Source organism: Rhinichthys klamathensis, unplaced genomic scaffold (assembly GCF_029890125.1).
Source record: "Rhinichthys klamathensis goyatoka isolate OS25496 unplaced genomic scaffold, OSU_Roscu_1.1 h1tg000191l_1, whole genome shotgun sequence".
NCBI classification, from domain to species: domain Eukaryota; kingdom Metazoa; phylum Chordata; class Actinopteri; order Cypriniformes; family Leuciscidae; genus Rhinichthys; species Rhinichthys klamathensis.
In genome coordinates this window covers 1226021-1239352 of record NW_026606717.1, presented here as the reverse complement: position 1 = coordinate 1239352, position 13332 = coordinate 1226021, and the positions used below count along the sequence as shown (strand labels likewise).

The 13332-nt window shown below is 43.4% G+C and overlaps 1 protein-coding gene across 1 annotated transcript; it reads right to left on the bottom strand.

Moving 5' to 3' along the window:
* Nucleotides 1-26: 26 nt before the first annotated feature.
* On the bottom strand, nt 27-13332 carry slc22a6l (solute carrier family 22 member 6, like). The gene is made up of 10 exons (XM_056262008.1): nt 12733-13332; nt 11978-12081; nt 11695-11849; nt 11401-11569; nt 9371-9494; nt 9173-9288; nt 8870-9084; nt 8611-8719; nt 7670-7873; nt 27-401 (listed from the first exon to the last, which is right to left on the bottom strand). The coding sequence occupies exons 1-10, from the start codon at nt 13117-13119 to the stop codon at nt 308-310; spliced, it is 1677 nt and encodes a 558-aa protein (XP_056117983.1). The 5' UTR covers nt 13120-13332; the 3' UTR covers nt 27-307.

Genomic DNA, 13332 nt, shown 5'->3' with positions numbered 1-13332 from the left:
CACACACACACACACACACACACACACACACACACACACACACACACACACACACACACACACATATAAATGTAAAAGATTTCTAAAGAGCACAAAGCTCCATATGAAGCTCTATTTCTCACTTCGCCCAAGTAAATAATACTTTTAACTTACATTAATTGCAGTCAGAAAAACAAGTTCAAATTCAAATTCAAAGAAACCCCCATTTACAGCCGTTGGTTGTTTCCATCATATTAACACTTGAGTTCTCTTCGGTATGGCATCGATCATCTCAATTAATGTCATATACTGCAGTGAAGTGATCGTCTCAGGCAGACTCTTTCAGGAGGACACAACTGGGATCCTTCTTGGCCAAATCCTCTTTTTCAGGGAATCTTTTAGAATTTGTCCGTCCTAAACCTCTATAATAAGTGAAAGAGTTGAAAAACATGTTATTGTTAGCAATTTACACTTGACACTTTGCTCATTTGCACTTTTGACATAACATTCTCTTGCAATATCAATTGCATCATGTTTGATCAGATTTAACCAGTACAAAACTTGAATGTGTATCAAGCCACCACACTGCAAAAAATCCAATTGCAAATTGTTAAGTTTAAAATGTTTCGTCGAGTGGACGATTTTTAAACACAACGTTGAGTTTACCTAAAAACTATTTAACTACATGTTTACTACTATTTTGTCCAATAAATACAAACAATTAAGTTGGGAAAACTTAATTTTTTTATTTCGTCGTACGAATGTCTAACTACCCGGTATCGTGCATGCGCAGTCTGTAGTCGCTGTACCTTCCTCTGCGGGGTTTCATTTCCTCCTTCAACCATGCTGCCAAAAGAACGGAATTATACGTTTTCTTTCAGCTTTATGAATGAAAATAAGTTACATAAATTGCACACTAGTTGGTAAAATATAATATTATGTTAAAAGACTAAAAAGACTTTGAAGGACATCAAAGAAATAGACAAGACCTTCATGCTGGATGCCCCCATATCTAAAGACGGCCTATTTGGGAGTCTGTGACCGCTGTGATGGAAAAATTTCGGGCAGCGAAACAGCAATCTCCAGTCCGGTCGCACTCATCTTCCCCACAGCGCCCCCGTGAGTCACAAAGAAGTGAGCCATCGCCTATGGAGCCCCCTGGCAGAGAATGGGGTCCTAGGACTCGTCCACCGTTTCGCTTGCAACTTAGACGGATAGACCTGGGTTTGACGGCCAAGGCCTCTCAACCTCAGGTCCACAGAAGTAGCTCCTGATACCTTCGCTCGTCCTCGGAGGCCAGGGCCTCCATCAGAGAGTTTAGACGAACCGCGCAAGGATATTCGTCTCTCTCATTGTGGACTCCCAGCTCCGACCTTAACTTGCCAGCCGCAGATTGCATCTCGGGCGGTTTTCATCGGAGCTCTCTCGACGAGCAACACCTCAGACACTCCGCGAGTTCCAGCCTTCGGAGTTCAAGAAAAAGCCCTAGGGCCATGTGCGTTAGGCCCGTTTATGACAGCGTTCAAATCCCCCACGTTCAATGTGGCGGGTCAGCCCGATCCGGCGATGAGACAGCTCCCTGTTTCAGAGGTTTCCGCCACTTATGTGCTTCGGAGCCCTATTCAGGGGGACCAGTCTATAACGAAAAACGCAGAGGCCAGACGCCAGAGACGCTCTGCATTCAGTAAATGTACTGGCACCTGCAGCATGGCAGGGTCCGGAAGTAGAACGGCTAACACCTCTAGTGGAGCACTGGGCCGCGTAGCAGCGCCTGCCCGAAATCTCACAATGGGTGTTACGCACCATTCGACACGGTTACACCATCCAGTTCAGGAAAGCCCCACCTCCTTTCGGCGGCATCCTTCTCACGACGGTATTTCCTTGGGAATTCTCGACTTTGAGTCAGGAGATTTTGTCACTCCTGGAGAAAGGGGCTATAGAAGAAATACCCCCCTCTTGGACCTTTCTACAGCCATTATTTTGTCGTGCCCAAAAAGTCCGATATTCAACTTATGGCGCTTAAACCTTGTGCTCAGAGTCAACAAATTCAAAATGCTGACATTAAAGTCCATTTTGTCTCATATCCAGATCAGAGATTGGTTTGTGACTATCGACCTAAAGGATGCGTACTTCCACATCCATGTCGTCAAGAGACACAGGAAGTTCCTCAGGTTCGCTTTTGAGGGCAAAGCTTACCAATACCGTGTTCTTCCGTTCGGACTGGCTCTGGCTCCTTGAACGTTCACAAAGTGTATGGACCACTGTGGCTCCAGGACGTCAAAATACTGACCTACCTGGACAATTGGCTGGTATTAGCTCAATCTCAGGAACTGACAATAGTACATCAGGATTTGGTACTCAGCCATTTGAGGAGCTTGGGTTTACTCATAAACCGTGAGAAGAGCATGTTGCTAACACACCAACAGACGACTTTTCTGGGCGTGGAACTAGACTCTCACTCGATGTGGGCACGGCTGTCTCCCGCACGTGTTCAGTCATTGCAATGCTGTCTGAGTCAATTCAGGACAGGATGTCTAGTTCAGGGGGGTTTATGCCACAGACTGATGGGTCTTATGGCAGCATCGTCCCCTGTGGTTCAGTTGGGGCCTGCTCCACATGAGACCGTTTCAAAGGTGGCTCAAAAGCCAAGGGATTTCGCCTGATTGCCACCCTCTCCGCAGAGTGTTGATCACACGCAGAAGTTTTCATGCTCTGCGTCCGTGGACGAGACTCCCACTCCTCTCCAAAGGAGTCCAGCTGGGGGCATGTTGTCGTCGCAAAACTATCAACACTGACGCATCCCTCACGGGCTTGGGGGCAGTCTATTAGGGACGCCCGACATTTGGAGTCTGGAAAGAGGTGCATCGCGGTTGGCACATAAATCATTTGAAGTTGTTAGCGGTGTTTCTAGTACTCAAACGTTTCTTACCCTGTTTGAAGGGCTTTCACATATTGATTAGGACAGACAACATGACTGTGGTCTCGTACCTGAATCGTCAAGGGGGACTACGTTCTCATCCCCTGTACAGGCTGGCGAAACGTGTCCTCCTTTGGGAGCAGACCGAGTTTCTGTCAATCAGAGCTGTTCACATTCCAGGCCATCTGAACCTGGGAGCGGACCTGCTTTCAAGGCGGGGCTTGGAATCCGGAGAATGGAGGCGGCACCCTCAAGTAGTGAATATGGCAGAAATTTGGCCCAGCATAGGTAGATCTGTTTGCGTTGAACATGACTACGCATTGCCCGTTTTTGTTCTCCCTGTCTCCTCTGTCGCCACTGGGGTTAGATGCTCTGGCCCAGGAGTGGCCCAGAGCCAGGCTTTATGCCTTCCCACCGATTCGGCTACTCTCTGCAGTTCTCGGCAGTTCAGAACACCCGAGGTGAGACATCTGTTGCTTGTGGCCCCGTTTTGGCCCACTCAGATATTATTCTCAGACCTGGTCAGTCTGTTAGTCGGCCCTCCTTGGGAGGTTCCCCTCAGACCGGACCTGCTGACTCAGGCCCAAGGTACATCCCCGTCCGGACTTATGGAAGCTGTGGGTGTGGCCCCTGAGCGGGGCACACTAATGTACTCCAATTACCAATACTATTCGTAGTTCTAGTGCCCCTTCTATGAGGCACCTGTATGCTTTTAAATTGAGGCTGTTCGCCTCTTGGTGCGGCCAACACAACCTGGACCCAGTTCATTGCCCTGTGAGTTTAATACTGGATTTCCTACAGAGTCATTTTTCAGCAGGTTTTGCTTAAGGTTTTGTGGCAGCTATATCAGCAGAGCATGTGCCCTTGAGAGGTGTTTCTGTAGAACGTCATCCCCTGGTTTATCGTTTTCTGCAAGGGACTTGCTTATTCTGGCTTAGGTCTTTCCTCCCTGCACGAATCCCCTCTTGGGATTTAGCTATCATTCTGGAAGGGCTGGCGAATCATCCTTTCGAGCCATTGGAGTCTGTGTCAAAAAAGTTCTTAACTCTTAAGATGGTCCTTTTAGTGGCTCTATCCTCTCTCAAGAGAATAGGTGATCTGCAGGCTCTTTTTATCATCCCTTCTTGTATGGACTTTGACTTCAAAGTGGTTTGACTTCGCCTCTGGGTGTACGTGCTTATTCCACCAGGGGAATGGCTTCTTCCCAAGCTCTTTTTAGAGGCTCTTCCTCAGAGGATATCTGTGTTACGGCAGGATGGTCCTCTCCGAACACCTTTATCAAGTTCTATGGTCTGGACGTGAAGATGGCTCCTGGCTCCCAGGTCTCATCTTCTTAAGCGGATGCTATCCATGGTCTTCCAGCTATTCTCAGGTACGTGAAGGCGTTATGGTATAAATCGTTCCCATAGCGACCGCTTCACAGTGTCGAGAGAACATATGAAAGGGAACTTCTCTGTTACGTATGTAACCTTGGTTCCCTAAGTAGGGAATGAGACACTGCGATGCCGGCCTTCCAGTATTTTTCGATTAGTGCATCCTTCGTCATGGAAATCTGATCAAATTGCATGCTGATATTAAGCTATGTGACCTATTCTTTGGGCGGTGCTAAGCGCTATTGGCCAATCAAATTGGTGTGATGGTAAAAGGGCTTCAGACATTCGTCACGCCGAAGGTGTTCCCATAGCGACCGCTTCGCAGTGTCTCGTTCCCTACTCAGGGAACCAAGGTTACATACGCAACTGAGACGTTCTCCCCCGTATCCTCAACAGAGAGCAAAGAGTATCTTTGCCGAGAGTCCAAAAGGGGTGGCAGAGGGATACAGAAAACTGTTGAGGTAACTAGGTTGAGTCGGCTGTCGGCTATGGACATCCTCCTCCCAAACTTTGTTTATAAAACATCATTTGTCGGACATGCAGACATGTAAGAGGCTGGCAATTAGCTGAACATATAATAGTTTATTAGTGACACATTTGAATATGGCAACATATATATTTTTAAATCTTTATTTGTATATGGCAACATTTTTATTTTAAAACCTTTATTTGAATTCTACAATATTTCTATGATTAAATCGCTGACATAGACTCCTCCCCTATCAGCCAATCACTGTGGTCATAGTTAGTAAGCGTGTTGACATCATCCATAGCAACGAGGTCAACCCCGCCCTCACTCTTAGCTTAAGACTTCTCTCTATTCCTTAGTAAAGGTTGGTCTCAGCAGCTTTGTGAATAGGTTTAAGAGAAAACTCTTAATTAAGAACTTCTATTGCCATTTAGGAGACTAACTCTTAGTGGTAAGATAAAATGTTTTGCAAATACGGCCCCTGCTCTCTTATCAGCCAAGAGGCAGAGGAAAGAGAAGAATGCAGGAGACAAAGTCATGGTTAAAATTACTTTATTGAATATTAAAGTCTTTCTTGGAGATCAGTTTGACAGTCTGATACCACACATTCAACAAGTTGTTATTATACCAAAGCAAAGACAATGGAACATTACTGCTTCGCAACACTGTCCAGAGACATTGAAAACCTTGAGATTGAGACATTCCCTCTGATATCTAACCTGTGAAAACAATACAGTGCACAATCATAAGGTTAAACAGTAATATAGCAATAGCAGAGTAAATCAAATTAATATAATATGAAAGAATATGAATATGAATATAGAAGATATAAACAAGAAGAACTTGAATATTTACTCACCCATTTTGTTGTCTTTACTGTCTTCTGGTCAGTGGTGGAAAGAGTACTAACAAATTGTACTTAAGTAAAAGTATTGCTACTTAAGTAATAATTTACTTGAGTACAAGTAGAAGTACTGAAAAATAATATGACTCAAGTAAGAGTAAATAAGTATTTGCTTTAAAACTACTCAAGTACTACAAAGTACAAAGTACTTTAGTATTATTTTTCTACCGGTATTTTTACCCAAAATGGGGAGATGATAGCGATAGAGATATTGAAGCGCAGGGCTCCACCGCAGTAGTTTGAAAAGTGTCTGTCAAATGTTAGCTTTCCCTGGTGCTCCGTCGGCACCTTTGTCAAAGTACTTTGTACTTTTGGTGAAAAATAAATGTAGCGAAGTTGAATACTTTCTTATTATTCTACTCAAGTAAGAGTAAAAGTACCACAATTTAATTATACTCAAGAAAGTAGAAAAAAATCGAAAAATCTACTCAAGTACTGTAACGAAAGTATTTGTAATTAGTTACTTTCCACCACTGCTTCTGGTGAACACAAAAATATTTTAAAGGATTGAAGGTTTTTCTGTTCACAAAATTCAAGTCAATGGGGTCCAACACTTTTAAACTCCAAAAAGGACACAAAGTCAGCATGAATGTAATCCATATGACTCTAGTGATTTAATCTTTGCTGATTTAATACAATCAGTTTGGGCGATGAACAGAATGTGAGCCTATACACTTCCTTATGCCCTTTGCTTGTGTGATTTCGGGTGATCTCTTTTAAACAACATAAAAAACGTTAAATAAATGGCTGTGGATTCTGCTGTTAACAAGTGCCACAGGTAATCACACAAAAAAACAGCACAAGTGTGTTATTGTTTGGCCTTGGGAAATGTATTTCGGTTATCAGTTTTTGTTCAATGGCTGAATTTGAACAAGCTTAAAAACATGACCAGCTTTGTTTTCCAAATGAAGTTACATGAGCACATGTTTAGGAACACTCTGTGGTCCAACGGGATTCAATCAAAAATGTGTTTTGCCCCAAATTTTCTGCCGATTTCTACAGCAGGACACAGAGCCAGCCATTTACAAGGGGAGAAGATGAGGTTCTTAACCATCGTTGAAGATGATGTTGCCACCATCCACTCAAACCCAAATATAAGGTGCCTCTCTGTAGTACTATAAGAGCAGATTGGGTCGGATAATGTGCAAGACCTTTGCCACAGCTGTCTCCTCTTTGATTAATGCCCTCAATGTGAACTTTCCTAATGAATTAAAATAAAAGAATTACAAATTCAAAAGTTTGGTCCTTCAAAAAATGATTAATGTTCAAATAGCTGCAATCCATAGGGATAATCATAAGGTTCATCATTTATGTATTCCAGGTTGTACTCTAGTGACTAATCTTTTTCTCTTTTTTTTTATAAATCTTGAAGAGTGGAGTAGAACTTCATGCAGATAGAAAAAGTGCTGTTTTACAGAATTGTCAATAAATAATTTTTGTAATGATGGCAATGTCTTTTGCATTGTGTTGTATTTACAGTATATGGTTTGTACGTCATAAACGGGCAACACGCACGTGACCCTAGGGCTTTTTTTTTTTTCGAACTCCGGAGGCTGGAACGCACGGAGTGGTGTTGCTCATCGAGAGAGCTCCGCCTAAAACTCCCCGAAACGCAATCTGCGGCGGGACAGGGCCTGGCCTCCGAGGCCGAGCGAAGGTATCAGGAGCTACTTCTGGAGACCTGAGGTACTTGTAAACAGTATGATTCTTAATGTGAGGGCTATTCAAGTATCTGGGTGAGATATTTGGAGAAAGTTGAATCAACTTAAAAAAGAGTTTTTTGAGTTTAGTGAACTTCAGGCCTCTGTAGTTGTGCTTACTTGTTCCTTTGAGTTGGACTGGTAGTTAGATGAACTTACTGAGAAAGGTAGAATTAACTTAATCAAATAAGTGTAGAAAAACTTTCAAAAATGATTTGGCACAACTTTGACCACTGAAGTTGAGTGAACTCAAAAATGCTTTGCAGCTGGTTGCTTAAATGTTTTTAAACTCAACTTTTTTCTTTTTTTTACAGTGCACAGGCTCACCTGTCGTCCACATCCTGGATAGTATCAGGCAAAGGTTGTCCAAGGGTTTCTGGGAGAAAGTAAGCGATGATCGCACTGACAATTGGAGCCCCTCCGTAGATAAAACCAGGTAGCCATTGGGAATCCTCTCCCAGAAGGAGCACCATGGGGGCCACCATTGCTCCAAACCGAGCCATCATGGAGACCCATCCCATTCCGTTCTGACTGAGAGGACACAGCAGAACATTGCATACGTTGACATCAGTTGCACTGGAAAATAGTATGGGATTCTGGGATTCTTATTATTGCTTGTCAAAAAGAAACAAATGATATGCAAACAGGGCCGTAACCACCATATACATTGAGGGAAACAAGTCCCTCCCCCCAAAATTAGAAATGGACAAATTGATACTGTTCTATTTGTTATTAGAATGAAAATTTGTTTTTTTAAGTGACATTTTTAGGCTGGTCTGCAGTCAGCGGTCTAACAGCTGATTGACATGACCAATTAAATCAAAGAAGGTGGGATTTAACTAAAAGGGATTCACAAACACCAAACATGTGCAACGCTTCAGTTTTTAATGGTAAAAGACTGAGGTAAGATGGAAGTAGCTAACCATTTAATATTTGACTTTTTTTTATCAAATTTAAAATATAGGCTGAATCATTTAGCCTACATGACAAAAACCATTTTGTGTAACGTATAAAAGTGAATGTGTGCATATAGCTCAAATTGTTTAAAAAATATATATATATTCTTGTTCTGTTACTGATCTTCTACCTTTTTTTTTATTCCATTAAATCCATTTAAAAAAAATATAATTTGTTTCCTCTAAATAAAAAGACCATTACAACCCTCCCCCACTAATGTTCAAGACATGGTTACGGCCTTGTGGACAAATGCAATTAAGCTGTGCCTGTGAATCGTAGGGAATTTGTTTGTTGTTTTAGGATGTAATTACCGGATGACCGTAGGATAGAGCTCTCCAGAGTACAGGTAACAGCAGTTGAATGACGCAGCCAAGCAGCCCTTCCCAATCACTGCCAGGCTGGTGCGTAATACTTGCATGTCTGCACATTCACAAAAATAAGTGTCACGAATACATTGTTCCATGATCAGCCATATGAATGTCAAACTTGAATTGTGGTGACCCTATGTGACAATGAGACTGCAGTTTTATTATTACTGCACTTTACTGCTAACCAGGCACAAATTCTCACCATAAGGCACCAGAAGATTAATGAGTATCATTACACCAGCCAGTACAAGAGCTCCGCACTGAGATGGTCTTCGTCCTAACATGCTCATGGATATCGTAACCAAAATTTTGGCTGGTATATCCACTGCTCCAAAGATGACCTGGATAAGATAAATGCTGACCCCAAATTTCTGCAGATCCATGGAGAGACCATAGTAGGCGAAGCTGGTTGAGAACCTGAGATGTTACAGTTCGAAGGTCACAAGTGTGGTATGATTCAAATGCTAGTTGTCACTGAATGAAATGGTAGGATTGAGTGACTGACCAGACTGCACTAAGGCACAAGGTGATGGTTCTCATATTGGATGTGCGCAGGAGGTCTAGAGCACTGTAAGACCCCTGTGAACAGGCCATCTCCTTCTTCATGGACTCTTGCAACATCTACATGCACAACCACAACAGAATAAGCATTCCGAATGACTAAGAGGATGCTGAAATTGACACAACCCACATAAAGTCATACCTCAAGGTTGATTTTATCGGCTTCTGCGCGGCGTCCATTTATGCGAGCCACCGTTTTGAGGTTTTTTACTGCCTGCTCTGATTTCTTGGTCAGGACCAGCCAACGAGCAGACTCTAAGAACCACCTGCAGAAGATAAAAACTCAAACATGAGCAAAATAAACATTGACTTTCAGGTGGTTGACTTCTTACAATGAATATTTATTTACAGTAATTATATTATTTAATTATTTAAATGATTTATTAAATTGTATTATTAAAGACTTATTTAAAAGACTAAACATTAATAGACATGTGTGTCTGTGGAGGGAAAAGTCCGCTTTGCGCGGGTGCAAAATATGATACATGCGTCAGTGTACAAAGTCATTTGCGCCGGGTGCAAGATAGGGCCCATTGTGTTTGTGTAAGGTCCATATTTTTTTCGTGGAGGCGATGGAAGATAAACATGCCCCAGACTAACTTGCCCCTTGCCGGTTGCAATTGTCTACTCCAATCCTCCCCAGGCCAGCACCCAAATCCTCCACTTACCTAGAGCCCAAGCCCACAAAGGATAGTAAGCCAGAGCCCACCGCAGACCGGAGGTCCATGCCATAGCTGTCAACTGAGCTCCTCAACATCCGTCCCAGAGTGTGTGTTAGTGGAGTTCTTGGGCATGACGTGGAGCCCTTGCCCATTCGCCGAGGATGAGTATTGCATAACTTCCAAACAATTGTGTGAGGAATTGGAGGAGGTTGTTTCTTAGGATATCCCTTCGCCGTTGGTCCCACCCAGCACCAAATCTGTTTTGTCACCCAGCACCAAATCTGTTTCGTCGCCCAGCACCATGTCAGTGTTGTTGATGATACTCTCACCCTGCCTCCCACTCCCACCTCCTCTGCCTGCCCAAGAAGGCCATTTTTGAACTCTTTGCCTGCCTTATCACAGCTAAGGAGGCCATCTTGTAACTTTCTGCCCATGCTATCCAGTTCTTCTTCTCTGCTGGCTCCCTTCAGCCCTTCGACTCCTTTGCTGGCTTCTCTCAGAAGCTCGGATCCGCCCTGGTCTTCCTGTTTACCAGCTCTGCCCTGGTGTGTCGACCCTCTAGCTCCACCTCGAACCTCCAAGCCCATCACTCCACCTTGGCCCTTCGACTAGTTGGCTCCACCATGGCTCCTTACTCCCTCTGCACCACCCAGGACCGTCATCATTAAGGCTCCACTGGGCTTCCTCGTCACTCCGGCTCCACTTTGGTCAGTCGTCATTCTGCCTTCGTCTGTGCCTTGGCCCTCAACCCCATCGGCTCCAGCGGGCTTCTCCTTCCGTCCGCCTCCACACCTCAGTTCTCAGTCACACTGGCTCTGCCTCAGTGCTCTGGCACCCTGGCTCCACCTCGCCCACTCGTCAACACGGCTCCGCATTGGTCTCCAGGACCTTCGGTGTCGTCCGGTCTTTTCGGCACTTCTGCTCCACCTGGGTCTCCACCTCTACTGGCTCTGCCTCTGTCAGTCTCCCCCCTGGTTCTGCCTGGCCTCTTCACCAAGGCTTCACCATGGCTCCTTCAATCAGTTTGTGTTGTTTTTTATTTGGGGGGAGGGGGAGGGGGGGGGGGGGGGGTCACGTTTGCTTGAGTAGGACTTTGTGTTTAATTTAGCTTTGTTCCCAGTTCAGTTTCATGTGTTCATTTATCTGTTGACATGGTTTTTATTTTGCCCTCATGTCTCTGGTTAATTATCCCGTTTAGCTCCAGTGTTATTGCTCATTTTTAGTTGTTCTTTGTCTGTGATTGCTAATGTATACTGGTTGTTCTGTTCAAGTTTTTTAGAAGTTCTGGGTAATATGAGTGTTTGGTTATTTTGATTTGTTATTTAATAATGCTGCACATAGATTCTGCTACTTTTTTCATTCCAACTTCCAAGCTTTTTACACTTTTATTCAGAAAGGGGGCATTAAATTGATCAAATGTGACAGTAATGTTACAAAAGATTTCTATTTCAAATAAATGCTGTTCTTTTGAACTTTGTTTAGTAGAACCCGTCATGAGCAGAAGACACACCATGAGTAGAGGAAGGACACATAGAAAGGCAGAGAGACAGCCAATGTGAGCCAGCGCCAGTCTCTGATGCAGTAAGCGATGGCTACCAGGATCAGCTGGCCTGTGGTGTAGCAGTAGCCTGTTCCTGTGCCCACCACCGTCCGCACACGCGTGGGGATCCATTCCACAACTGAGGAGAAGCAACAATGACACTTCATGCTTTTCTCCTCTAGATGTCACCAAATACAATGTAAATCACATGGATTGAATAGATGCCAACCTCTGATCCACAGCTGTGTTATTCACCATACTCACTTAGAGAGAAAGAATTGAGCACCAGACCAGAAAGGGCCATGCCACAGCAGACACGGAAAAGGCAAAACATGGTGAAGGATGTGGAGAAGGCAGTACATGTTCCTCCAACCGCCATCATCAGGTTAGAGATCAGCAGTAAAATGCGCCGGCCAAATCTACAACAGATTAGGGGAATTTAATTAGTGTCCTACTGCATTTCTCTGTCAGATGTGTTATATAATGAAGTTTTTTTGTTTTTTTCGTTGATGTTGTTGTCATGTTTAACTGTAAAAGCTGTCACAACCTGTCAGAAAGTCCCCCAAAAAGGACTGCTCCCACAAGGACGCCTCCCATATATGTAGTTTGACTCATCTGTTTTAGCGCACGCTGGTCACAAACCAAATCCCACTAAAAGAATCAACATTTTAATTAAATATACACAAAATAAAGTGTAGCCATTTGTTTTTCCCTAAGGCGAGGTACAGTAGTTACATACTCAAATAAGTTATGTGTAATATGAATGAACTAAATGTACTTACTAGAGTTACTGTAGGTGTACTGACTAGGTGTACTGTAGTTATTTATAACTTATAGTTATTACTATAGTAAGTACATGTAGTAACGTGTAACTACTTCACCTTAAAATAAAGTGTTACCAAACTTTCCTTTATTTGCTTATTGCTTGGTGAACAGGCAAAGGTCATTCAGTGCCCCAAATAAGTATTTGGACACACAAGGCGCACTTACAAATATATGATTTTCATTGAATTATTGCACAAATGGTACCTTTTCTTTACTTTTTTGGTAACACTTTACAATAAGGTATCATTTGTTAATGCATTAGCTAACATGAACTAACAATGAACAACGTGTTTTACAACATTTTAATAATAAATGTTGTTCAATGTTTATTAATGTTAGTTCACAGTGCAAGTAATATTAACAGACACAACTTTTGATTTAAAAAAATGTATAATTAAATGTTGAAATTAACATTAATGTCACCATGAAAGCAAACTTATTGCTAATAATAATAATGGAAAGACATTTAACACTTACCTCACTAATAATAGTTGAGCTCATATCCGTCATGTTGTAGTACCATCCATCCTCACACTTCTGCATCTCTATCTCTTCCACACCCTCTTCCCGTAGGCTCTCTGAACTATTGCTGTTCAGGAGCTGCCACTGAGGATGTGTGTAGCGTCTACAGCGTTCCGGTTGGCCGTTCTGGCCCAGGGGCACCGTTGCCCGCAGCATGTCCCCCATGGAGGACATTGAGAGGTTGGCGTAGGGGGCGCAGTGGTGCGGCGGCACAGAGGCCACAAAATTCTGCAGCAGGTTATGGCTGGCCATCATCAGGATGGGCATACTCAACAGGGTGACATGCAGGATCTGGAAGCGTCCTGTACTGCCCACCTGCTCCAGCAGGTCAGAAAAGGCCATGGCTCAGATGTCCACAACAACAGGGAATATCACAGGTATTACAACTCACGTGAGGAATACAGTTTATAACCCAATGTTCTGCGGGTTGTAAAAAGTGTCTGTGGGAATATAAAGATAAGGCATGTTGGTCAAAAGCCCTTATGGAAAATTCACTTATAGGCTCTGAAATAGGTCATGCACTGCATTTATCACAATAAAATTAGATTGCAATCA